Source organism: Aquarana catesbeiana, unplaced genomic scaffold (assembly GCF_042186555.1).
Source record: "Aquarana catesbeiana isolate 2022-GZ unplaced genomic scaffold, ASM4218655v1 unanchor226, whole genome shotgun sequence".
NCBI lineage: Eukaryota > Metazoa > Chordata > Amphibia > Anura > Ranidae > Aquarana > Aquarana catesbeiana.
In genome coordinates, this window is record NW_027362653.1 from 1,756,429 (window position 1) to 1,783,235 (window position 26,807).

At 44.1% G+C, this 26,807-nt stretch overlaps 1 protein-coding gene and 1 pseudogene across 1 annotated transcript in view; one reads left to right on the plus strand and one right to left on the minus strand.

The window, feature by feature from the left end:
- Positions 1–26,807, plus strand: part of LOC141121596 (uncharacterized) — a 482,112-nt pseudogene that overhangs the window by 252,837 nt on the left and 202,468 nt on the right.
- Positions 1–26,807, minus strand: part of LOC141121624 (uncharacterized) — a 52,886-nt gene that overhangs the window by 8,887 nt on the left and 17,192 nt on the right. The window contains exons 7-13 of the mRNA XM_073611274.1: positions 26,528–26,663; positions 23,912–25,605; positions 4,606–4,734; positions 4,271–4,405; positions 4,061–4,184; positions 3,850–3,944; positions 2,372–2,510 (exon numbers count right to left, since the gene is read on the minus strand). Of these exons, the coding sequence (XP_073467375.1) occupies positions 2,372–2,510; positions 3,850–3,944; positions 4,061–4,184; positions 4,271–4,405; positions 4,606–4,734; positions 23,912–25,605; positions 26,528–26,663 (2,452 nt within the window). The remainder of the gene's footprint in view (positions 1–2,371; positions 2,511–3,849; positions 3,945–4,060; positions 4,185–4,270; positions 4,406–4,605; positions 4,735–23,911; positions 25,606–26,527; positions 26,664–26,807) is intronic.

The window sequence follows — 26,807 nt, forward strand, 5'->3', positions numbered from 1 at the left end:
ACGCAAATTTCGTTTGGTTACAGCATTGCATGACCGCGCAATTAGCAGTTAAAGCGACGCAGTGCCAAATTGTAAAAAGTGCTCTGGTCAGGAAGGGGGTAAATCCTTCCGGGGCTGAAGTGGTTAAAGTGGTTAATCACCACTGTTTTTTTTTTTGCAATATAAGTGAAAAAAGAGGGAACATTTAAAAAAAAAAACAACTTTTTTTTTAGTTTCCATTATAAAATTTTGCAAATAAGTAATTTTTCTTCATACATTTAGGCCAGCATTTACACTGCTACATTGCTTGGGTATAAATAGCCCAAATCAAGGTATATTAGTCTGTGTGAAAGTTACAGAGTCTACAAGCTGTACTATGTATCATTGAAAATTGATCAATCCTGATGTACTGGTGACCTATCTCATTTCTTGAGGCCTTGAAAATGTCAGGAAAGTACAGATACACCCCAAATGACCCCTTTTTTAGAAAACAGACAATCCAATGTATTTAGTAAGAAGCATGGTGAGTTTTTTTCAAGTTGTAATTTTTTTCCCACAATTCTTTGTAAAATGTAAGAGCAACGCTGTAGCCATCTTTCAGCTATGGCGTGTTAACTGAAACAAACTGCAGAAGTCCCACCCCGCTGCCTCCCATCTCCTGAGACTGCACTCAGTGACTTGGGTCTGAGACTATACAGACATATCCCTCCATCCGGCACAGCCAGCAGACAACAGAGTAAAATTGTAAGTGACGTTACTAATGCGCAAATCAAATAAAATACTACACTGAGACCATGATAGGAATACGATTATGCAATTGAAATGTTTTGAATGCCCGATGGCGTTACTATGACAGCAGAGCTGTGTATAAAAGTCCTACGCCATCCACTCGACTCCATACCCTTGATGAAGTCACATGATCAGTGACGCAACGCGTCACAGGGGCCGGGTGAAGTCACTCCCGGTCGCAGCCGAGACCGGAAGTACTGTTATATGTGAAGCCATTTATCATGATTTTAAATAAGTCTACTGCTGTTTTAATAAAATACTTATATTGGATTACTGCACCATAGAGAGATTCTTTTATGTTGCATGTGAACGGTATATGGAGGCAAGTGAGGATCTGTTAAAGATATCATTGTTACCCGTGGAAATCTTTTTAACCTGTCTGATTGGAGGTCCAAGGAGTGGGAAAAATCCATTGCTTGGATCGTGGAGTCACGCATAAACATAAGCTCAACTAGACCTATAGGGGTCTTTATATGAGGTGAGAGGCTGGGGCAAACCACTGGCCCAATACGGATGGTACTCACCCATTTGTGAGTACAGATTGCTGTGAAAGATCTTAGAGACTTTGGGGCTTTTGCCACCCCTCTGGTGCTAGGGAGTCAGCTGTGTGTCTGTGTAAAGGGGGCATTGGCTGGTGTCCTGAACAGCTCAGTCTATCTGATTCCTTGTGAAAGGACGCTGCTCTGATTGCTCTAAAGCAGGGGTCTCCAAACTTTCTAAACAAAGGGCCAGTTTACTGTCCCTCAGACTTTAGGGGGCCAAACTGTGGCCACTGGGAGTAGAAAAATTCCCAAAGTCAGTGGGAAAAAACAATGCCCATCTTTGTTGTCAGTGGGAGGAATAGTGCCCCACCTTTGGTGTCACTGGGCCCCATTGTCGGTGTCATTGGAAGAAATTGTGCACCATCATTGGTGTCATTGTGCCCCATTGTTGGTGTCACTGGGAGAAATTGTGCCCCATTGTTGGTGTCAGTGGGAAGAATAGTGCCTCATCATTGGTGTCAGTGGATGAAATGGTGCCCCAAGGGCTGGATAAAAGCAAGCAAAGGACCGCATCTGGCTCCCGGACCGCAGTTTGGAGAGCACTGCTCTAAAGAAAGAACATTGCTTTAACGGCTTCTACTACAAAGCCAAGTCCATAGTTTGCTTTTGCAAGGACTTCTGCTTCAGCTCTACAGAAGGAAGTTTACTGTCCTCCTCTTGTACGTCATTCTCATTTTTGGAGTTTCCCACTCAATTCCCTCAACCCCCATCCAAGTTACCCCAAAAATAAATACACAAAAAACAACACCCCTAGACTTTTTATTGGAGCCATAAATGACTGTGATGGTGTGCCTCGCTGTGGGACACCGATTAGAAAAAGGAATCAGGGCAATTTCCAGCAGCTCCTTCGGGGTAGCGCTATACCAGTCTAGATACATAAATTGTGTCTGCAGCACAGAGAAGGAAGATTATCCGAGAGAAATACAGGAATACAGGACGGGGAACACAGCTCAGGAAAGTGACCAGGGTATTACAGGCTGATATTACCCAGTCCTTGCCCTACTCTGGACGAATCAGTGAGCAGTATGGGGGGAGGAATGTATTTAGAGTTAATGACACACCTGTGCTGATCTCTGTAGGAGTGTCCTCCTCTATAAATGTCCCCGTTATTCCGTCCTCCTCCATAGACTGCTGATCATCCCTCACATACACCTCTTCTTCTGCTTTAATCTCAACTTTAGAATCTCTCAGGTTTCCACTCTGAATACATAATAAAAATTATATCAATTGTAACAATGCAGATAATGTACAGATGCTAATGATACTATCAGTATCTACAGGCTTGGAAAGAACAATTTGTAAATTGATACAAAACTGGCTAAAAGACAGAATTCAGAGAGTAGTGGTTAATGATTCTTACTCTGAATTGTCTAAGGTTATCAGTGGTGTACCCCAAGGTTCAGTGCTGGGACCCTTACTTTTTAATATCTTTATAAATGATATAGGGTCTGGGATCAAAAGTAAAATTTCAGTCTTTGCAGATGACACCAAGCTATGCAGTGGAATAACGTCCTTACAGGATGTCTCCAATTTACATGCCAACCTCAATGCACTGTCTAATTGGGCAACTAAGTGGCAAATGAGGTTTAATGTTGATAAATGTAAAGTTATGCACTTGGGGGCTAAGAATATGCATCATACACACTAGGGGGAGAACAACTGGGGTGATCCATAGTGGGTGGAGAAGGATCTGGGGGTTTTGGTAGATCAGAAGTTCAATAATAACATGCAATGCCAAGCTGCGGTTTCCAAAGCGAGCAAAGTCCTTTCTTGTATTAAGAGAGGTATGGACTCCAGAGAGAGGGAGAGATATCATTTTGTCCCTGTTCAAATCATTAGTAAGACCTCATCTGGAATATGCAGTTTAGTTTTGGGCTCCAGTTCTCAAAAAGGATATCGGGGAACTGGAGAAAGTGCAGAGAAGGACAACCAAACTGATAAGAGGCATGGAGGAGCTCAGCTATGAGGAAAGATTAGGGAACTGAATCTAATCACTCTTGAGAAGAGGAGAATAAGGGGGGATATGATCAACATGTGCAAATACATAAGTGGTCTATATAGTGAACTTGGTGTTGAGTTATTCACTTTAAGGTCATTACAGAGGACAAGGGGGGACTCTTTACGTCTAGAGGAAAAAAAGATTTCATCTCCAAATACAGAAAAGGTTTCTTCACAGTAAGAGCTGTGAAAATGTGGAAAAGACTCCCTCCAGAGGTGGTTCTGGCCAGCTCAGTAGATTTCTTTAAAAAAGTCCTGGATTCTTTCCTAAATGTACATAATATAATATAACTGGGTACTGACATTTATAGGTAAAGTTCATCCAGGGGAAATTCGATTGCCTCTCTGGGGATCAGGAAGGAGTTTTTTCCCCTGCTGTAGCAAATTGGATCATGCTTTACTAGGGTTTTTCGCCTTCATCTGGATCAACTGTGGGTATAGGATTGTGTATATGGGATTTAATTTTTTTTGGTTAAACTAGATGGACTTGTGTCTTTTTTCAACCTAACTATGTAACTATCAGTGATTGTTCCTCATCTACCTGATGATGGTGAGGGATGGTGTGATCTTCCTGTGTGGTATCCCAGGAATACAGATGGGGACATCTCTCTGGTGGGTTCCCATTACTGGATCCATCTGTAGGAAACACACACACTGACTGAATACATTGTTTCTATGTGTTTATCAGATGATGGGGGATCTAGGTGGACCCTCCGTACTGCTCTCTCCTTTACAATAAAGTCTCCTCTTACCCGGTGATGTGAGGGGCGGCTGATTGTCCATCATGACGTCCTTGTAGAGATCCTTGTGTCCTTCTAAATACTCCCACTCCTCCATGGAGAAATAGACAGTGACATCCTGACACCTTATAGGAACCTGACACACACAATGATACAGTCACCATCCAGACACATCCCTTGTCTGTTACTGGATAATGTCCCAGAATTCCCAGCACCGCTCACCTCTCCTGTCAGCAGCTCCATCATCTTCCTGGTGACTTCTAGAATCTTCTGCATGTTGTGTCTCTCAGGTTTTAGGGAGTCACATGGAGGCACTGTGATGGTCATATGATCACCTGACTTCAGAAGAGGAAATCTCTGTATTAGGAAACCAATAGGAATATCATGTTAGAATCCCAGAATCCTCCTCACCTCTCCGGTCAGGTCTGCGTTTTATTAATAAAGATAAGAGTGATATCATGTGACCTCCCAGAATCCTCCTCACCTCTCCGGTCAGGTCTGTGTTTTATTAATAAAGATAAGAGTGATGTCATGTGACCTCCCAGAATCCTCCTCACCTCTCTGGTCAGCAGGTAGATGATCTCCAGGGTGAGGTTTAGTATCTTTTTAGTCATGTGACTCCAGTCCTCCTCCATCGTCATTGATGTCATCATTTGATCTATACAGGTCTCCTTGTAGATGGATAACTTTGGGAAATAAAAGTAAGAATTAATTGGATGGTATTGGTCACACAATAATTGGATGTGAATGTGGGGGGGGGGGGTAATAGGAGTGTTACTGTATATTTAAGAATTTTTGCCCCCCATGGGAACACATTTAGTCTGAACTGTTTAGTGTTATGTAGCACTTACCCTCAAAGGGGTCACTGGAAATAATATTGATCTCCCTTAGCTGACCAGATGCTGCCAGCCCGGATACAAGCAACAGAACACGCTGCAAAAAACTCAGGCTCAGTGTAGGGGTGTCATTTGTTGATTTATTGCAATACTTGAACACAGGTGGATAGAGGGATGAGGGTGCAGGATACTCCAAAAACACATGCAGATATAGGAGGACAAACATTCATGCAAAACCTTTCAGTAGCAACATTAAGTATTGCTGGAAGTAGAGGAAACAGCCCTCTAGTCTTAGACTCTGTATGAACAGTCACAGTCCTTGTAGTAACCTCTGGCGTCTAACCATCAAAGTATTTTTTTTCTTCTTGGTGTGGGTTTGTTTGATATATAATAGTTTTGTTGTATATTGTCAAAAAATGTGTTCATAAAAAATATCTGATTCCAAAAAAAAAAAAAAAAGTACTGGCACCCCTGGAGCTCTAGGGCAAAGGTCCTACTCACGATGTCCAGATACATCTCCCTAATCAGCTTCCCTGCGACAGTCTTCAGTTAAAGAGGTCCCTCTTACGCCTAGTTTCCAAAAGGTAGGGTCTTCCAGCAAGTTCCCTTAAGTCCAGATTCCTCCAAGGCTCTTGGTTCAGAAGAGAGATAGCCAGTGGCGTATCTAAGGTATGGCAGCCATGGCAAGTGCCATGGGCGCCATGGGGGGGGGGGGGGGGCTGCAAAAAAGTCACCCCTCGCACAAATAAAACCCCCCATCCATTCTCCCGCAGCCGCCCACCCAGACTAATACACCCCCACGGCGCCGTGTCCGGCCTGCTGGAGCGCGGCGCCGGTGTTCTGTCAGATAGCCGCTACCCGGCCCGGACTGGTGGGCTCAGCTTAGGCTGAGGGAGGCTCTGTCAGCAGGGAGGGGCGGGGTCGGGAGCTCGACTGACGCTCTGACCCTGCCCCGCCCAGCCCCATGTAGTCTATGTGCCCAGAGCAGAGTGGGAGCGCTGAGATCGCCTCTCCTGGACTTCTGAGAGCCCCACCCTGGACTGCAAAAATCTGAAAGCCCCACCCCCTACCACCAAAAGCCCTGTCCCCGGAACTCTGAGAGCTGAAGGAGGGCCCGGCTGGCCAGGTAGGTCTTTCTGCCAATACATGCTGCCTGTAGATAGTAGACTCACTGTTACGCTAAACCCTCCCTGACAGTGTTGTTTACCCCCCTATATAGCTGTACATTGCTGAAAGTTAGCATTTTAAAAATGGCCACTTGATCATCTCCTGAAGTCGCATCCGCAGTCTCTGGTCATCTCCTGTAGTCGCATCCGCAGTCTCTGGTCATCTCCTGTAGTCGCATCCGCAGTCTCTGGTCATCTCCTGTAGTCGCATCCGCAGTCTCTGGTCATCTCCTGTAGTCGCATTCCCAGTCTCTGGTCATCTCCTGTAGTCGCATTCCCAGTCTCTGGTCATCTCCTGTAGTCGCATTCCCAGTCTCTGGTCATCTCCTGTAGTCGCATTCCCAGTCTCTGGTTTATTTCTTGTAGTCGCATCCGCAGTCTACTTAAAAGTAGTACCCGCTGTTGCACTGCACAAATCACTTTATTACACTTTATTTATGATATCTATGGCTATGCGTATTTATTGAATCCATATTGAGCACTATATTTGATTGGCTGCTTGCTTCTGCTTGGGCCAGGCACACACGCACAATCGCACATGATGATGACTTAAAAGTTTTAAGTCATTATGTGCGATTGTGCGTGTGTGCCAGGCAGAAGCAGACAATCAAAAATAGTGCTAAATATGGATTCAATAAATAGATATCATAAATAAAGTGTAATAAAGTGATTTGTGCAACAAGCTCATTAAACAGTCCACATTCAGTGCAAATTTTGCAGTACATGAACTTTTACTGAATGTAGACTGTTTGATGCGCAGGGGCGGACTGACCCATCGGGCACTTGGGCACTTTATGTAGTGCCAATCCATAATTTGTTAATTAAAAGAGCTTGACTTGTAGTTTTGTTAGTGTTTTTTTTTGTTTTGACAGAGGCGCAGTTTCAGTGCTTGCCATAGGCGCCATTTTCACTAAATACGCCTCTGGAAATGCTTGTCGCTTGGCTGTGCTGGGGAAACCAGTTTATGATCAATCATAACAGGTAACACAATATAAAAATGCTATACAAAGGAATAAAACAAAAGAATCAAAAGCAAGCAGCTCAATATCAATATATAATTCAGCTGGAGTAATTGTAATGAGCAGAAAAATACATTTTTAATCCCATCTAGACTTTTTTTTTTGATAAATTGCCCCCCTCTCAGCTCCGAGTTCACTATCTCAACCCCCCAACATTGAGTCCCTGTCAGACTCCCATTGTGAGACTCATCATAGTGGAGGGGGCGCTGATCGTTCCCGTGTAAAATCTTACAGAAATCTTCCCTAATCCCAACCTTTAATTATCATTTCATTCCCCCCACATACAATGTCTGGAACCGGTATTTACTGACATCAATAACTCCCCTCGTGGTACAGACCATAAATTCCCTCATTGTAATATACGGGGTTATTCTACATTTCCACACTATATATGTGTGTATCATCATCTGCTGGAGATAAAAGACATCACAGTGACTATGGAGGAAGAGGACGGACATGACGGGGGGGTTACTGGGTGTAAATAGAAAATAAGATCTTATTACCTCCTCTACTACCACATCCAGCAACGTCTTCTCTACTTCCTCCTCACCTGGAACTTCCTATTTATACTTGACATCACTTCCTGTCTGTACCTGACATCACTTTCTGTCTTCCATAGAGACTTCCTGTCTGGGTAGAAGTCAGATCACCACCTTGTGGATCTCAGAGGAATTGCAGCCCTGGGAAATGTCTGATAGTGTAAACACGGCCTTGTGCTGTGTGTGTATGTACTGTATTATCCTTATAGATGGGTCATCTCCACTCCCACCAAGGGGGATAGAAATATATTACTGCCTAGTCCAGCCTTTCTCAGCCAGGGTTCCTCCAAAAGTTTCTAGGGGTTCCTTGAGCAATTAATAATTTCTGTCTTTCAGTAACAACTGGCATCAATGATCTGTATGGGGGGCAGTCATCCCACTAGAGTTGCCACCTCATCCCTTTAAACCTAAACACCTTTGAATTACACAGGTTCTGAGGCTAATTAAATGCAGATAAGGCACCAAGTGAGTTTAATTACCACCTTAATCAGCCAAAGAACCTGTGTAATTAATATGTGTTCGGGTTTAAAGGGATGAGGTGGCAACCATACTTCCCACGGATGATGATGAAAGAATGTCCTTCTCCCAGTGACCACTGATATAAGGGGGACCTTGAAGCCTGCAGATGGGGGGGACGGTGCATATTGAGGAAGGGAGGGAGACTGTGAAGCCTGAGGATGGGGGCACTGTTAAGACTGAGGATGGGGGGACTGTGAAACCAGAAGATGGGGAGGGACTGTGAAGACTGAGGATGAGGGGAGCTGTGAAGCCTTAGGATGGGTGGGGACTGTGAAGCTTGAGGATGGGGGGCTGTGAAGACTGAGGAATGGAGGGAACTGTAAAGCCTGAGGATGGGGGGACTGTTACGACTGAGGATGAAGGGACTGTGAAGCCTGAGGATGGGGAGAGACTGTGAAGACTGGGGATGAGGGGGGGCATGAAGCCTGAAGATGGGGGTCTGTGAATCCTGAAGATGGGGAGCTGTGAAGCCTGAGGATGGATGGGGAATGTAAAGCTTGAGGATGGGGGGACTGTGAAGACCGAGGATGGGGGAGGACAGTGCAGAAATTCTCACTCCTCCACTCTATATACACCAGACATTATTAAATGGCGGCCCATGGTATGGATGTGGACTGATTGACATTCCCATCTGGACCACCACAGTTGAGCTTGGACTCTTCCTTTTTGCCTGTCCACCCTGTAGGTCCTGTTTCTGTTTATTTCCTCACAGCCACAACATTGTCATTCTTGCAGCATAGCAGACGGCGGGAGAGGTGGAAGGTCTGTATAGAGGTCAAGAGCTGCAAGCAGGTGATTGGTTGCTAGGACGCGGTTGGGCAAGAAAAGTTTGGCAGCTTCGGCCCTGTGTCCAGACCTGCCCTTTGTAAGGTAGTACTGTGCGAGCAGAAAACTGTGACATAAGTGAGGGAAACTTTGACTTACGGGGGGGGGGTTGCGACATTAAGTGGGGGAAACGGTGACATAAAGTAGAATGCAGCATTGGATGTCCCCTGTCACCTCTAGATCACTGATTACTGATCTTCAATGAGCAGAGAGCCGGTGGCTGTCAGTCATTGGCACTCTGCTCTGCCCCTCCAGCACTCACTGGAGCTCTGGGCTGTGGAGTGCTTGGCTCAGGTTCTCAGCGGCGTTACCACTAATGCAGGTGGTCAGACACTATGGCTAGCTTCTGTGTTTTTAACCTACATAGTTACATAGTTAGTCAGGTTGAAAAAAGACACAGGTCCATCTAGTTCAACCATAAAAAAAAATAAAAATAATTTCCCATAAGGCAAGCAGGCCTACTGGTACTCAGTTTCCTCCAGGATCTATACACAATGCTATAATGCCTGGCTACCATGACAGGGCATGCGCAAACTGAGCAATGCAAACAGGTACTTGCAGTTGGCAGACAGGCAGAGTTGTTCAATGACAGTCCAGGTACAAGGCAGGCAAGGTTCAGAATAGTCAGGGTCAATCCACAGTCAAAAGACAGGCAGAGTTCAGAGAATAGCCAATCCAAAATTATAAATAGGGGAATCCAAACAGCAGAGCAGGACAGACAGAGAGCTTGCACATATTACACATGCTATCACAAGCATGAGACTGCAGACTTGGCAGGCTTAAATCAGGTTTGATCTCTACCCAGAGTCTGGCCACATCAATGACCTTGAAGGTGGACAGACAAGGAGAATGCTATAGCCAAAACCAGTATGCTGGAATGAGGAAGGTCTCCCAGACCACTTGAAGCAGATTTGTCAGGATTCTGTTGATAGAAGTTGCGTACAAGTCTGTTAGCATGAACAGATGCAGCTGGGACCCAAGAATTTTCCTCAGGACCAAACCTTTCCAGGCCACCAGATACTGGACAAAATTCATTACTTTCCTGGAGTCCAGAATAAGTTCTAATTCATAGTTTTCCTGTCCGTTGACCAAGCAGAAGATGAAACAATGGTATCCTTCTGAAGAGGTTTTAGAAGAGTAACATGGAAGACTTTTTGGATCCTCATTGAGGTAGGAAGGTGTAATCTATAGGCTACCGGGTTAACCTGGTGAATAACTTTGTAAGGCCCAATAAACCAAGGGGCCAGTTTCTATGAGGGAACTCTGAGAGACAGATTTCTTTTGGACAGAAAGCCCGATCACTGACCTTAATCTGAGGAGCCTGAAAGTGGAGGCGATCCGCAAAGCATTTTTGGGCAGCGAAGCTAGAGGACAAGTTAGCCTGGGCTTTATTAAGTCTGAGAAAATGTGGAAATTGTGGTGTTGGCCTCGGGAATGTCAGAAGAAATGTCAGCGAACAATCAGGTTTTAGGATGGAAACCATAAACGCAATGGAAGGGAGAAATTCCAGTAGAAGAATGAGGCCAGTTGTTGTAGGCAAATACAGTCCAAGGCAATGCCGAGGACCATTCCGCTTGCTTAGCAGACACAAAACAGTGAAGATAGGTCTCCAGGGATTGGTTCATTCTCTCAATTTGCCCATTCATTTTAGGATGTTGAAAAAGAGAGGCTGGTTCTCAAGAGATCACAGAAGGCTTGCCAAAACCTGGAAAGAAATTGTGTTCTGGGGCACCCTCTGAAATATTTCTCAGACAAACATGGAAGCCAGGAGTTTCAAGGAGGGAAGTTTGGCAAGTGGAATGAAATGAGCCATTTTACTAATGCAGCCCACTACCACCCAGATGGCTGTGTGCTCATTTGAGGGGGGTGGTCAATAAAGTCCATGGCTATGTGCGTCCAAGGGTGTTTAGGAAAAGATAGTTTATCTCAAGGGGAATCTGACAGAGTATAGTCTAGAGAAGCTGACCCCACCCACATGATAATTCCCTCCTGGCTTATTGGGGCAGCTGGTGACAAATTTGCCGTGGTTGCCACATTATAAGCAGAGTCCCTGGGATCTTCTTCTAGCCTTTTCCCCAGAAGATAAATGAGTAGCGCCAATTTGCATTGGCTCCTCCTGGATAGGTTGAGAAGACCCGGGAAGCGGGAGGGGGCAAGGGAACAAACCTCTCTGCACGCCTTTCCCATAAATGCCTGTCTATATGGATTGTGCTATGTGCTGGGTGTCAAATGTGCCCCTGTGCCTTTAAGGAGGATTGGGCTATCTCCAGGCCCACCTGCCCCTATCTATCCATTAGAATGCATGTGCCTCACTGTGGAAACTCTCATAAATTTAAAAGGGTTAGGACTGCAAGTAATACAGGGTGCCGTGAAGGGGCCTTGCAGCTTACGCATTCATTTGTAAATGTGTGGACAGGTTTATTCGGTTGGTAATCAAACTGGTTGGTGAGTTGAGCTGGGAATTTTCTCTGGTTTTGTCTCTCTTGTTTATATGGTTGGTTACTTGCATGGCTTCATTCGATGACTTTGGTTCAGGGTAGTGTACTTAGGAGTCCTTGATGGAGTCTGCTAAGCCTAAGCTGAACTGGCTTCTTAGAGCTGGGTCATTCCACCCTGAGTCAGGTGCCCAGTGGCGGAAATCAGAACAATATTGTTCAGCGGTGCGTTTACCCTGATATAATGACCTAAGGTTCGTTTCTGCTCAGTGGGCACGGTCAGAATCATCATAGAGTAAACCCAGGACTTTGAAAAATTCTTTGACTCACCCTCAGGCTGGATGGTCTGTGGGGAGACCAAAAGCCCAAGACTGAGGATCCCCCTGCAACCATGTAATAATCAGTTCAATCTGCTGTGCTTCAAAACTAGAAGAGCGTGGCTTAAGCTTAAAGTATAAAATACAAATGTTTTTAAAGTTGGTAAACATATGAGGGTCACCAGAAATATGATCAGGCAGGTTAACCTGAGGCTCTGGTTTCTGCATTACTGCTAGATGTGGGTTTACACGCACAGACAGTTCCTGGACTTGGCATGTCAGTTTACAAATCTCCTCAGCAAATAAACGAGCCTGTGTAGAGTCCATCTTCACAGAAAAAAATTCTTGGTAAAGACTTGTGATAATGTTACGCTTACCGCTAATGCAGGTAGACCAACACCAAAGCTAGATTCTGTGTTCTTCACCTTTAGCAGCCCCCTTTCCCATAAGGCAAGCAGGCCTACTGGTACTCGATTGCCCCCAGGACTTATACACAATACTAGCGATAAAGAATGATGTGGTCCAAAGCACCAAAAGTAATTGGCCTCCATCCCAAATTTTAGACAAAGAAAAGGGAAAGTGGTAAGTGGGACTTTAAATGAGGCCAATCACTATATAAAGTAAATATGTGGAATATAAAACACAGTGTTGCTTTTATGGGTTCCAACAAAAAGGGGGGAGTTTTTGAATGAGAGATGTATACCAAAAAGCAGTCTTAGCAAAGAACATTTTATTATACTGTGTGAGATCATGTATAACATACTGAATAACACAAAATTGTATACACAATATCACATACACGCAGGGCATTCTGAAAACCGCATGGTACTTGGCATTTCATAAAATAAAAATAAGTCCTGCACAACATGGGCCACTGGAAGGGCTGAATGATGTTGGAAAGTCTAGAGTAAAACAAAATAAGAGACATAAAATCTTCTGTATGGACATGATGCATCTATGTAAGCCCAACGCGTTTCGTTGGGGTATACCAACTCTTCAGGGGCGAATGCAATGGTGATCTATAAAGAAACATGACCATATGGTATATGGAGCCGAAACACACTGTGATATTGCAGCAGACAATTGGACACTAACTGATACTTTTAACACTTTTTGGGAACCAGTGACACTAACGCGGTGATCAGAGCTAAAAATATGCACTATCACTGTACTAATGACACTGGCAGGGAAAGGGTTAAACGACTTGGGTGATCAAAGGGTTAACTGTGTGCCTAGCTTGCGTTTTACTGTAACATGTGTGCTGCTTTTACGCAGGGAAATTATGGCTTTTGTTACCAAAATCCATCCCTCCCCTGTCAGAATGGAGATCGGCCTTGTTTACACAGGCAGAGCTTCGTTCTGTGTCTCTGCCTGACAATCTGTGAGTGCTGGTGGACATCCAGTGCCTGGCACCCACAGATCAGCTTCTGCATGCACGCCCCCTAGGCAGAAGTGTTGAATCACTATATATATATATATATATATATATATATATATATATATATATGTGATTCTGCACAAGAGGGCCACTCTGTAGCAGTAAATGGGCTATAGGGTGGTCCTTAACTAGTAAAGCATAATTCTTTGCATGGCCCTTATGTGCCGTTGCTTCAGTTTGCTTAAGTGCGCATGTGCCAATGACGTTGGCACATGCAAATATAGGGATATCTTCCTAAACCGTGAAGGTCAAGGAGATATCCAGTGTAGCTACAGGTAAGCCTAATTATAGGCTTGCTGTAGTAAAAAGTGGTTGTAAAGGGTTTATAACCACTTTAAAAGAAAAATCCTCACAAAGTACAGTGCCTTGAAAAAGTATTCATACCCCTTGAAATTTTCCACATTTTGTCATGTTACAACTAAAAGCATAAATGTATTTTATTGGGATTTTAAGTGATAGACCAACACAAAGTGGCACATAATTGTGAAGTGGCAGGAAAATCTTAAATGGTTTTCAAAAATTTTTACAAATAAATATGTGAAAATTGTGATGTGCATTTGTATTCAGCCCCCCTGAGTCAATACTTTGTAGAACCGCCTTTCACTGCAATTACAGCTGCAAGTCTTTTGGGGGATGTCTCTACTAGCTTTGCACATCTAGAGAGTGACATTTTTGCCCATTCTTCTTTGCAAAATAGCTCAAGCTCTGTCAGATTGGATGGAGAGTGTCTGTGAACAGCAATTTTCAAGTCTTGCCACAGATTCGCAATTGGATTTCGGTCTGGACTTTGACTGGGCCATTCTAACACATGAATATGCTTTGATCTAAACCATTCCATTGTAGCTCTGGCTGTATGTTTAGGGTCGTTGTTCTGCTGGAAGGTGAACCTCTGCCCCAGTCTCCAGTCTCAAATCCTTTGCAGACTCTTATGCCGTGTACACACGGGCGGACTTTTTGACCGGACTGGTCCGATGGGACGAATCCGTCGGACAATCCGACCGTGTGTGGGCTTCATCGGACCTGCAGCGGACTTTTTCGGTCGAAAATCAGACGGATTTTAGATTTGGAACATGTTTCAAATCTTTACGACAGACTCGAGTCGAAAAATCCGCTCGTCTGTATGCTAGTCCAACGGACGAAAACCGACGTTAGGGCAGCTATTGGCTACTGGCTATCAACTTCCTTATTTTAGTCCGGTCGTACGTCATCACATACGAATCCGTCGGACTGTGATCGTGTGTAGGCAAGTCCGTTCGTTCCAAAGTCTGTCGGAAGTCCGTCAAAAGCCCGTCGGACCTTTGATGCCGAAAAGTGCGCCCGCGTGTACACGGCATAATAGGTTTTCTTTTAAGATTGCCCTGTATTTGGCTACATCCATCTTCTCCACAACATGATGCTGCCACCACCATGTTTCACGGTGGGGATGGTGTGTTCAGGGTGATGTGCAGTGTTAGTTTTCTGCCGCACATTGATTTGCTTTTAGGCCAAAAAGTTTGATTTTTGTCTCATCTGACCAGAGAACCTTCTTCCACATGTTTGCTGTGTCTACCACATGGATTTTCGTAAACTGCAAGCAGGACTTCTTATGGCTTTCTTTAAACAATGGCTTTCTTCTTGCCACTCTTCCATAAAGGCCAGATTTGTGGTGTGCAAGACTAATAGTTGTCCTGTGGACAGATTCTCCCTCCTGAGCTGTGTTTCTCTGCAGCTCCTCCAAAGTTTCCATGGGCCTCTTGGGTGATTCTCTGATTAATGCACCCTGGGGTACACCACTAAAACAACTGAACTTAGGGGTACCCCACTAATAACACTGAACCTTGGTGTTCACCACTAATAATACTGCACTTTGAGGTACACCACTAATAACACTGAACTTCAGGGTACACTGCTAATAGCACAGAAACTTGGGGTACACCACTAATGATACTGAACCTTGGGAAACAGCACTAATAATAATAATGAACCTTGCGGTACACCACAAATAACACTGAACATTGGTGTACCCCACTAATAAAACTGAACATTGGGGTACCCCACTAATAACACTAAACATTGGGGCACAACACTAATAACACTGAACCTTGGGGCACACCACCACCAAAGAAACGTGGGTACACCACTAACACTGAACTTTGCAGTTCACTACTAATAACACTGAACCTTGGGTACACCACTAAAATCACAGACCCTTGAGGTATACCACTAATAACAGTGATCTTTGAGGTATACCACTAACAACTGAACCTTGGGGCACACCACTGATAACACTGAAACTTGGAGTACATCACTAATAATGCTGAACCTTGGGGTACACCACTGATAACCTTAGACCTTTCAGAGTAAGAATCATTAACCACTACTCTCTGAATTTGGTCTTTTAGCCAGTTTTCTATCCATTTAAAAATTGATATTTCCAAGCCAGTAGACTTTTCACGCTCCATTTTTAGGTAAGTCACGGTGATGCAATATGTTAATTCATAGCTTAGGAGTGCAGTTGGGATGTTGTAGCTAGGGATTCCATTGTTGGATGAAATTTGTTTGCAAGAGGTGGGCTTTAGCAAAGGAGTATTTATAAGCGTGTTCATGTTTGTATAATTGTGGTATAATCAGGGGGATTCAGAAGTTTCCAATTATGAGTGATGGTTAATTAGGCTGCAGTGAAGATATGCGTGATTATGGGGTGGAAATCAATGGGCCAGGAATCCATGTCTAAGCCCAGTAAAGCGGGTTTTGGGTTAGGTGGGTATTGGAGTCTTGTGATATTAGAGATCAACGAAAATATCCTGGTTTAGAAGTTTTGTATAATGGGGCAATGCCACCAAATATGAGAGAGTACCTGAATTGCCACATTATCTCCAGCAAAGGGAGAAGTAATTTTTGAAAATGTCTGCTAGTCTACACAGAGTATAGTACTAGTTGTGTAATAGTTTCTGAGAAGATTCTCAGTTTTAGATACAACGTGAGTATTTCAAGGTTAGGGAAGACGCTGATTGCCAAAGTTTTGAAGAAGTCTTCAAAACTGTATGTTCTAAGGTTAAGGGGTTTTTCTGTAGAAGGAGCAGCCGTTTCTGTAGAAGGAGGAGCTGTTAGCAGGGAGTATATCGGTGAGAGTCGTTTGGATCCAGTTTTCAAAGATTCAAAAAGTTCCAAAAGGTTGTCCAAAAGCAGGGATTGACCAACTTTTTTTGGTTTACCAATGTTTTTTATTGCAGAAAAAAAAAAAATTAGAACAGATACAGATTTTGCATATGACAATTATCAATCTGATATAAATATAGCACATACTCCATAAAACGTAGGAAATTGGCCGTTTCCCTATAGGAATGTAGTAGTCTGAGACATCAATATATCATCATTACATATTGGCCATAATGATAATGGAACATAACACTGTGCTATATGAGCCGGAAAAATATTAGAATTAAAAAGACACAACAAAAAAGAAAAATATAATAAAAAAAAGGAAAAAATACAAGGGTACAAAGCATTAAATCATTAGAATTGCCGGCATGATGTTAATCATTCCTCTATACACCTACATATCCATATGTGGACCACAATTCCCATTTCCTATTATAAACAGGCATAGTATCCATAATGGTGTGGTGAACCTCGCTCCATAAGTTGAAGGGCCGTCATACGCTTCATTGTTTGATCCCGCGGAACCATGGGGGAGCACCAGTGTAATGCAATCGCCCAGTGAACGGGATTGACCAACTTTAATATGGTGTAAGGTGTGTCCTATTTTCAGGTATTGAAAGAAATTAGATCTTGGGATGGAGTAAGGTGAGCTTAGGTCTTGGAAGGAGTGAAAAGTTGTATCAGAAAAAAATTGAGATATTGAGTATATGTCTTCAGCTTTCCACAATTGAAGGGCTATGTCGGGTATGAGGAGTTCCAGGTAGTTTAAGGGAATCCATTGTAGAGATGAAGAAGATAGGCAATGTAAAGGGTTAACCAGGTAGGACCATATCTTGAGAGTTGCATTGATCGTATCCAAAAATTTGCGTGAAATGTAAGGGTTTAGAATGGTGACTCCCATAATTGATTTAAAGTGATTGTAAAGTCTCCTTTTTTTTCAATAAATAATAACAAACATGTTATACTAGACCTGCCCTGTGCAGTTGGTTTTGCACAGAGCAGCCTGGATCCTCTTCTTCTCGGGTCCCTCTTCGGCTCTCATGACCCCTCCCTCCCTTTGAGTGCTCCCACAGCAAACAGCTTGCTACAGGGGCACCTGAGCCAAGCTGCAGCTTTGTGTATCCGTTCAGACATGGAGCTGCGGTTCGGCCCCACCCCCTCTCTCTCCTTATTGGCTAACTGACTTTGATTGACAGCAGCGGCAGAAAATGAGGAGGGGGTCCCGGATGGCCGAGGCAGTCGTGGACATCGCTGGATCGAGAGGGGGCTCAGGTAAGCAATTGGGCTGGAGGGGGGGGGGTGCTGCTGCACACAGAAGGCTTTTTATCTTAATGCATAGAATGCATGTAGACAAAGAAAACCTTCTGACTTTACAAGCCCTTTAAGAACAGATTTGCACACTATTTGTATCCATGGACATTGTGTTGAAGGGTTCCAGGAGGTTCTTGAGTGAGCTAGTATGGTAGAGGGCTATATTAGGCGCCCCAAGGCCTGGGTGCTGGATTTTATTTGAGGTTGTTTACCTCGCTAAATGAAGGAGTTAAGAAGGGTACGTATTTTCTTGAGGCGAGCGGAAAGAAAACGTACTGTAAGGGATCTAAACATGTAGAGAACATGAGCGAGTAAAAATTATTTAGTGAGGGCGATGTGGCCGGCCCAAGAGGTTGAGAGTAATTGCATAGTGGTACTTAAGTAAATAAGTTTAGTAATACGAGATGCTAGGAACAGATATTTGAATACCCTGATATGGAAAGGTAATTTTTAATTACTTTCAACAACAATATTACTTGTGTCGTAATTGTATACGCTATATTATATTTTTTTTATTTGCTATTTTTTTTCCCCCATGAAAGTGAAGTTATCCTTTTAAATATTTTTTTTTTCATTGTGAATGTCACTTTTCTTGTTTACATCATGGAGGTGCCACTTCACAGGCAGCATTAAGGTATCTTCCAAGCTAATTTAACCGCTTGCCGCCTGCCGTCCATCATATGACGGCCAGGCGGCGCGGCTCTCAGTCTGGGAGGGCATCATATGACGCCCTGCCCTCTAAACAGGGATTGCGCGTGATCGTGTGTGCGCATCCCTGTGGGCATGGCTGTTTACCACGTGATCGGCCGTGAAGAAGTCAGGGCCGATGACAGATGGTACCGCCCCCATTGTGCACGGCGCATGCACGCGATCAGGACCGTGCCGCGCGTGCACGGCAGTGGCGGCGTGTTCCCAGGCACATTGCTCGTCACCGACGATGGTAAACAGCCATTGGCTGGCGGCTGTTTACCACGTGATCGGCTGTGATCCTTTCACAGCCGATCACTAAATGTAAACACAGAGCGGTAACTAGCTGTTACCAGCTCTTCTCTCCTCACACACACCATTTCCAGTGTGAGGAGAGAAGAGCCAGGAGCAGTGAGTTACCGATCTGTGTCTGTATTGTACTGCACCAAGCACAACACTTGTCCCATCGCCCCCCCATTGTCATCTGTCACCCAACAGTCACCACAGTCACCCCATAAAGTGCACCTGTCACATAAGAGACTGCCAGTGACCGTCAGCGGTGCACCTGTCACCCATCAGCCATCACCCGTCACCCATCAGTGACCGTCAGCCGTCACCTGTCAGCCATCAGTGACCATCAGCCATCACCCGTCACCCATCAGTGACGTCAGCCATTACCCGTCACCCATCAGTGACCGTCAGCCATTACCCGTCACCCATCAGTGATTGTCAGCCGTCACCCGTCAGCCATCATCCATCAGTGACCATCAGCCATCACCCATCAGTGACGTCAGCCATTACCTGTCACCAATCAGTGACCGTCAGCCATTACCCGCCACCCATCAGTGACCGTCAGCCATCACCCATCAGTGATTATCAGCCGTCACCCATCAGTGACCATCAGCCATCACTAGTCACCCATCAGTGACGTCGGCCATTACCCGTCACCCATCAGTGACGTCAGCCATTACCCATCACCCATCAGTGACGTCAGCCATTGCCCGTCACCCATCAGTGACCGTCAGCGTTGCACCCATCACCCATCAATGACTGTGGCCTGTCACCCGTCTGTGACCATCGCCTGTCACACCGTCATCACCTATTAGTGAACGTCACCTGCCACCCATCTCACAGCCCATCAGTGACCGTCACCTGCCACCTATCACACAGCCATCAGAGTCATGTCCAAAAGAGTTTACAACAGTGAGGGGGCAATCCAGATCCTCTCCATGACTGATCAGAGCAACGGGGAGTTCTCATCAGATTCCAATTATGATACAGAATCAAATTCGGCATTTGAACTGAATAGTGAATCGGCAAATGATTCGGAGGAAGAATGGGTCCCTCCTAAAAGGGCACGGCACTCTGGAAACCAGGATTATATTCCAAGGCCCAGGACCAGCGCTGCTGCCAGCAATAGGCCCCAAGAACAAATTCCCAGGCCCAGTACACGTGCTGCCGCCAGCGATAGGCCCAGGGTACAAATGCCCAGTACCAGCGCTGCCGCCGGCGATAGGCCCCAGGAACAAATGCCCAGACCCAGTGCTGCCACATCACGCCTGAGTACCAGCACAGGTAATTCAAATCCCCCAACTACTGGAGTGTCACGTCCCCTAAGAGCCAGGGCCTCTACATATATGCCAGATGGTCTTGCCAACCCAACATGGCTGCCATCCAACTCGGGATCACCAATTATTCCCCCTTTCGCAGCACAGCCAGGTGTGCAGGCCAACACCCAAAATTTCTCAGAAATTGATTGCTTTCATCTGTTTTTGCCCAACACTTTGCTGCAATTCATTGTGGAGCAGACAAATGTGTATGCCCAGCAGTATATTGCCATCAACCCCCAATCATCCTATGCCCGTCCATTTGAGTGGAGAGATCTGAATTTGGAGGAGTTCAAATTGTTTATGGGCCTCACCCTAAACATAGGGCTTACAAAAAAAACGAAGGACATGCCTATTGGTCCACCAACCCCATCCACAACATGCCCATTTATTCTGGCGTAATGGCCAGGTCCCGATACGAAATGATAATGCGCTTTCTTTATTTTAGCGACAACACCCAGTGCTCTCCCTGCAATCATCCAAATTACGACAAATTATATAAACTTTGCCCACTGATAAATTTCTTTTCCCAACAATTTGCAGATCTCTATGTCCCCGATCAGAATATATGTGTCGATGAGTCCCTGGTACCCTTTTCAGGCCGGCTAGGAATAAAGCAATATATTCCTAGCAAAAGGGCCAGATACGGAGTAAAATTATACAAGCTCTGTTAGAGAGCCAAGGGATATTTGTATGCGTTCCGCATATATGAAGGAAAAGATTTCCAGCTCCAGCCCCCTGAGTGCCCGGCCTACATGGGCACAACTGGAAAGATTTATGGGACTTGGCATACCCACTTCTGAACAAAGGATATCACATATACCTTGACAATTTCTACACTGGCCTGCCCCTTTTCAAACACCTATACATTGCAAAAACCCTGGCCTGCGGAACCTCCAGTAGAAATAGGAAGGGTTTCCCACAATCGCTAGCAAATAAAAAGCTGCGAAGGGGGAAGGAGCAGCATTGAGATGCAACAAATTGCTGGCCTTGAGGTGGAAGGATAAAAGGGACGTGCACATGATGTCCACCATCCATGACGACACTACAATTGACGTTCAAAGAAGACGAGGTTCCATTGAAAAGTAAGTATGTATCCAAGATTGTAATCTCTACATGGGGGGGGGGTGGATTTCAATGATCAAATGATTCAGCCCTATTTGTCGATAAGGAGGTCCCGATTCTGGTACAAGAAGGTAGCAATTTATCTCATCCATTTGGCCGTTTATAATTCCTATGTAGTCTACACCAAATCCACAAAAAGTCCCGCCCCCTTCCTACAATTCATAGAAGAAGTTGTTACGTCCCTCATCTATCACCAAAGACCCCCCCGCAGAAGACCTTCGCTCTGAGGCTGTTTGCCGACTTCATGAGTGCCACTTCCCCTTCAACATTCCACCATCTGAAGCAGGCCGAAGACGGCAAAAAAAAAAAAATGCAGCGTGTGCACCAAAAGAGGATTTCGAAAAGATACCAACTACCATTGTCCCCAGTGTCCCTCCCAACCTGGCCTTTGCATTGGTAAATGCTTCCAACTTTATCATACATCCCTAAAATATTAGCCCATATTTTTAATCATTTCCCCATTTCCCCCCAAATAACCATGCCACTGCCTTCCACGTGAACTGACCCTGGCCTGTTTTTTGACTATGCCTCTGCCTACTGTTTGGACTGCTTCCACGTGAACTGACCCTGGCCTGTTTTTTGCCTATGCCTCTGCCTACTGTTTGGGCTGCTTCCATGTGAACTGTCCCTGGCCTGTTTTGTGACTATGCCTCTGCCTACCGTTTGGACTGCCTCCATGTGAACTGACCCTGGCCTGTTTTATGAACTACGCTACTGCCTACCGCTTGGACATGAACTGACCCTGGCCTGTTTTATAGACTATGCTTTTGCCTACCTCTTAGACTGATCTGTTGCCCTGCTACTGTAGTACACAGGGGTCTCACATATGTGAGGGGCTCCAGAATTGTTTTTCCGGATAGAGAAAACAATTTTTTTTTCTCCGGGTTTCAGAATTTCCGGATTAGGATCTGGAGGCTTCGAAGCCTCTACCCCTGTGCACAGGTCTTACCTGATTGCAGCTCTCAGCCTGCTGCTGACTTACTGCCATCATGCCTTTTGCATGAACGGACCACACCGCTACCTGGACTATGCAAATAATTAGCTGTAGCAAGAAGCAGTATGTTTATGAAGGGATGGAGAGCGGTACAATGAGTGTCTGCAGGTTACAGTGTACCAGGACTAATATGGCTGTGCTGGCTGTCTCTGCCTGGACAATTTCTATGGACTGTGCTGACAATATCCTTGTGCTGACTATAGACAATATTCCTGCCTGCTGCCTGGATAATTACTATTACTGTCGCTAAGCACATCCCTGCCTGCTGCCTGGACCAGTGCTCTCCTCTGTGGATACTACTAAAAGCACAGGTAATGCTTTTTTTTTACCCTTTTCACAATAGAATTTATTTTGGATTGTAATTCTTGGTATGTACATGCTATGTGTTAGAAATATGAAGGGCCTTCAAAATGATAGGTTGCCAGGAAATGATATATGTCATTTATGCTCCTAGAATGCCTGATAGTGCTACTTGGATGTTGGGCCTCTGTATGTGGCCAGACTGTGTAAAAGGCTCACACATGTGGTATCACCATACTCAGGAGGAGTAGTGGAATGTATTTTGGGGTGTCATCTTTGCTATGTACATGCTATGTGTTGGAAATATTTGATAAATGGACAACTTTGTGTAAAAAAAAAAAATGCGGTTTCATTTTTTTTCCCACATTTTCCAAAAACTTCTGGAAAAAAATGAATAGTTCAAAAGACTCATTATGCCTCATAGATTATACATTGGGGTGCTTGCTTTCCAAAATTGGGTCATTTTGGGGGCAATTCCATTGTCCTGGTGCTCCAGGGCCTTCAAAAGTGTAATAGGTGGTTGAGAAATGAGATGTGTCATTTGTGCTCGTAGAACGCCTGAAGGTGCTACTTCAGTGTTGGGCCTTTGTATGTTGCCAGGCTGTGTAAAAGTCTCACACATGTGGTATCACCATACTCGGGAAGATTAGCAGAATGTATTTTGGGGTGTAATTTTTTGTATGCATATGCTCTGTGAGAGAAATAACCTGTTAATATGACAATTTTGTAAAAAAATAAATAAAAAAAATCTTAATTTTGCAAAGAATTGTGGGAAAAAATTACAACTTAAAAAAAACTCACCATGCTACTTACTTAATACCTTGGAATGTCTACTTTCTAAAAAGGGGTCATTTGGGGGGTATTTGTACTTTCCTGACTTGTTAGTGCATCAAAAAATGAGATAAGCCTTCAGTACATCAGGTGTGATCAATTTTCAGTGATTGGCACCATAGTTTTAGACTCTATAACTTTCACAAAGACCAAATAATTTACACTCATTTGGGTTATTTTTACTGAAGATATGTAGCAGTATAAATTTTGGCCAAAATGTATGAAGAAAAATTACTAATTTGCAAAATTTTATGACAGAAACAAAGAAAGGCATTTTTTTCACAAATTTTACAGACTTTTTTTATTTATAGCACACAAAATAAAAAACCCACTAGTGATTAAATACCACCAAAAGAAAGCTCTATTTGTGTGAAAAAAAGGACGCTTGTCATTCAAAGTGTGAGAGCGCTGAAAGCTTAAAATTGGTCTGGGCAGGAAGGGGGTGTAAGTGCACTGTATTGAGGTGGTTAAAGGCATTATGCATTTTTAATATAATATAGTTTAGTGAACCTGCCTTGAATTGAACTCAGGTAGAGTAAGCTCATTCCTGCACCCCTCTGAGAGAACTTTGATGTATAACAAGGTCTAATCTCCTTGTACATTTTCCACACTTGGGGCAGGAATACGACTTCTCTCCCATGTGCAATCTCTGATGCCTAACAAGGTCCGATTTCTGTATAAAACCTTCCCATGCACAGGACAGGAATAAGGCCTCTATGCTGTGTGAGATCTCTGATGTCTACAAAGGACATTTTCCACACTCAGGTCAGGAATATGGCTTCTCCCCTTTGTGAGATCTCTGATGTCTGACAAGTTTTAATTTCTCTGCAAAGCATTTCCTGCATACAGTGCAATCTCCGATGTGAAATAAGGTTTGATGTCTGTGAAAAACATTTCCCACAATCAGGGCAGGAATATGGCTTCTCCCCTGTGTGAGATCTCTGATGTCTTACAAGGTCTGACTTCTGTAAAAAACATTTCCCACACTCAGGACAGGGATATGGCTTCTCCCCCGTGTGAGACCTCTGGTGTCTAAGAAGTTTGGATTTTTGTGTAAAGCATTTCCCACATTCAGAGCAGGAATTTGGCATCTTCCCTGTGTGCATTCTCTGATGTTTAACAAGGTCCGATTTCTGCAAAAAAAGTTTTCTGCAATTCAGGCAGGAATAAGTTTTATCCCTTGTGTGCGATATCTGATGTCTAACAAGGTCTGATTTCTTTGTAAAACATTTCTCACATTCAGGACAGAAAATTAGCTTCTCCCCCGTGTGCAGTCTCTCATGTATAACAAGGTTTACTTTGTGTGAAAACATTTTCTCACACTCAGAGCAGGAGTATGGCTTCTCTCTCGTGTGAGATATCTGATGTCTAACAAGTTTTGATTTCGCGGTAAAACATTTCCCACACTCAGGACAGGATAGCTTCTCTCCAGTGTGCAATCTCTGATGTGAAACAAGGTCTGATTCCTGTGAAAAAAACTTCCCGCACTCAGGACAAGAGTGTGGCTTCTGGCCCGTGTGAGATCTCTGATGTCTAATAAGGTTTGATTTCTTTGTAAAACATTTCCCACATTCAGGACAGAAAATTAGCTTCTCCCCCGTGTGCAGTCTCTCATGTATAACAAGGTTTACTTTGTGTGAAAACATTTTCCCGCACTCAGGGCAGGAGTATGGCTTCTCTCTCGTGTGAGATATCTGGTGTCTAACAAGTTTTGATTTTGCTGTAAAACATTTCCCACACTCAGGGCAGGATAGCTTCTCTCCAGTGTGCAATCTCTGATGTGAAACAAGGTCTGATTCCTCTGAAAAAATTTTCCCACACTCAGGGCAAGAGTGCGGCTTCTCACCCGTGTGAGATCTGTGATGTCTAACAAGTGTTGATTTCTGTGTAAAACATTTCCCACACTCAGGGCATGAATACGGCTTCTGTCCTGTATGAGATCTCTGATGTCTAACAAGGTCTGACTTCCATAAAAAACATTTCCGGCACTCACTGCAGGAATGTGACTTCTCCCCCCTGTGAGATCTCTGATGTGTGACAAGTGTTGATTTCTCTGCAAAACATTTATTGCACTTAGGGCAGGAATACGGCTTCTCCCCTGGATGAGATCTCTGATGTCTAACAAGTTTTGATTTTGATATATAACATTTCCCACACTCAAAACAGGAATGAAGCTTCTCACCCGTGTGAGATCTCTGATGTACAGTAAGACTTAATTCAGAGCTAAAACTTTTTTCACATTCAGGACAGGAACATTTCTCCTCCCCCTGAATTCCGGTATCATCCCTCACAGTAGAAGGTTGCTCAGAGTCAGAGGGATTTGACAGTCTATCTCCATTGTGAAGTCCGCTATCCATAGCTGAGCTCATTGTCTTTTTTCCTGCATCTCGTGTGATGTCCTCAACCTCCATTTCACAACCTGGAGCTAAAGGGATACCATCCTTTGAGGGTTTCTCCATGTAGTGTCCTGGAAAAATATAAATGGACAGAAGAAGGTTTGTTCACTTAAAACAACCATCTGCATCATGTAGATTTTAGTGACCAGATGCGCTCTGTGAATGTCCCAACCAACTGTGATTTCACCTCTTCAGTAAAAGGGCCTTTGGTCCTTCTCCCAGATCACTTCTACATTTACACAGCCTTCTCAGAAGAGTAAGAACCAATGGGGAATGGGAGGTGCATGCTCTTAATGCAACCACAAGCCTAGGCACTGGGTCATGTGATCTCTGATAAACAAGAAGTTCAAAGAGACCTCGGTCTAGGCTGATTGGCAGCACTGGAGGGTGCTTATTGTTACTTCATCTTAGGAAGAGTGTAAATAGAGTTTCATGTCAACATTTAGCAATACATGTGCTGGAAAAAGAGGGGTCCAACTAAGAAAAGCACAATCTGTGTTATTATATCTGTGGTACCATAACTAGAAGTGAAACACAACATAACAATGCCAAATGAACCCCAGAAGCTACATAAATCATGTTTGAGTACACATATTTTGTCCGCAGCACAGAGACGGGGGTTTATCTGGACAAGAACACAACTTAATGTGTAGGGTGGATATCAGTGATTATTACCCTGTTTCCCTGAAAATAAGACCTAGCGTGATTGTTGGTGATGGCTGCAATATCAGCCCTACCTCCCAAATAAGCCCTAGTTAAAGTCCTTGTAAGTCTTATTTTCAGGGTAGGGCTTATTTTCGGGGAAACAGGGTAGGGTTTACTTGGGGGGGTAGGGCTTATATTGCAGCCATCACTGACAATCACGCTAGGTCTTATTTTCGTGGAAACAGGGTATCAACCTATTATTGGCTGATATCACTCATCTGCCACCTAAATCTGGGCCAATCACTGTGCAGTAACAGAGCAGAGATAACAGAATATATTATGGCTCACCTATGATGATCTCTGTAGGAGTGTCCTCCTCTTTGAATGTCCTCGTCATTCCAGCCTCCTCCGTATATTGCTGATCATCTCTCATATACGTCTCTTCTACTTCACCCTCAACTTTCATGTTCATTGGATCTTCACCCTAAACCAACAGAATGGCAGAAAATTACATCTGTGAAATAGAAGTATTCATAATGTGAGATCACATAGAAAATATAATCTTTTAGAGTCCACACATCATCTCCACATGTCAGAGTGTTCAATCACTTTATGTTCCAGACCCTCA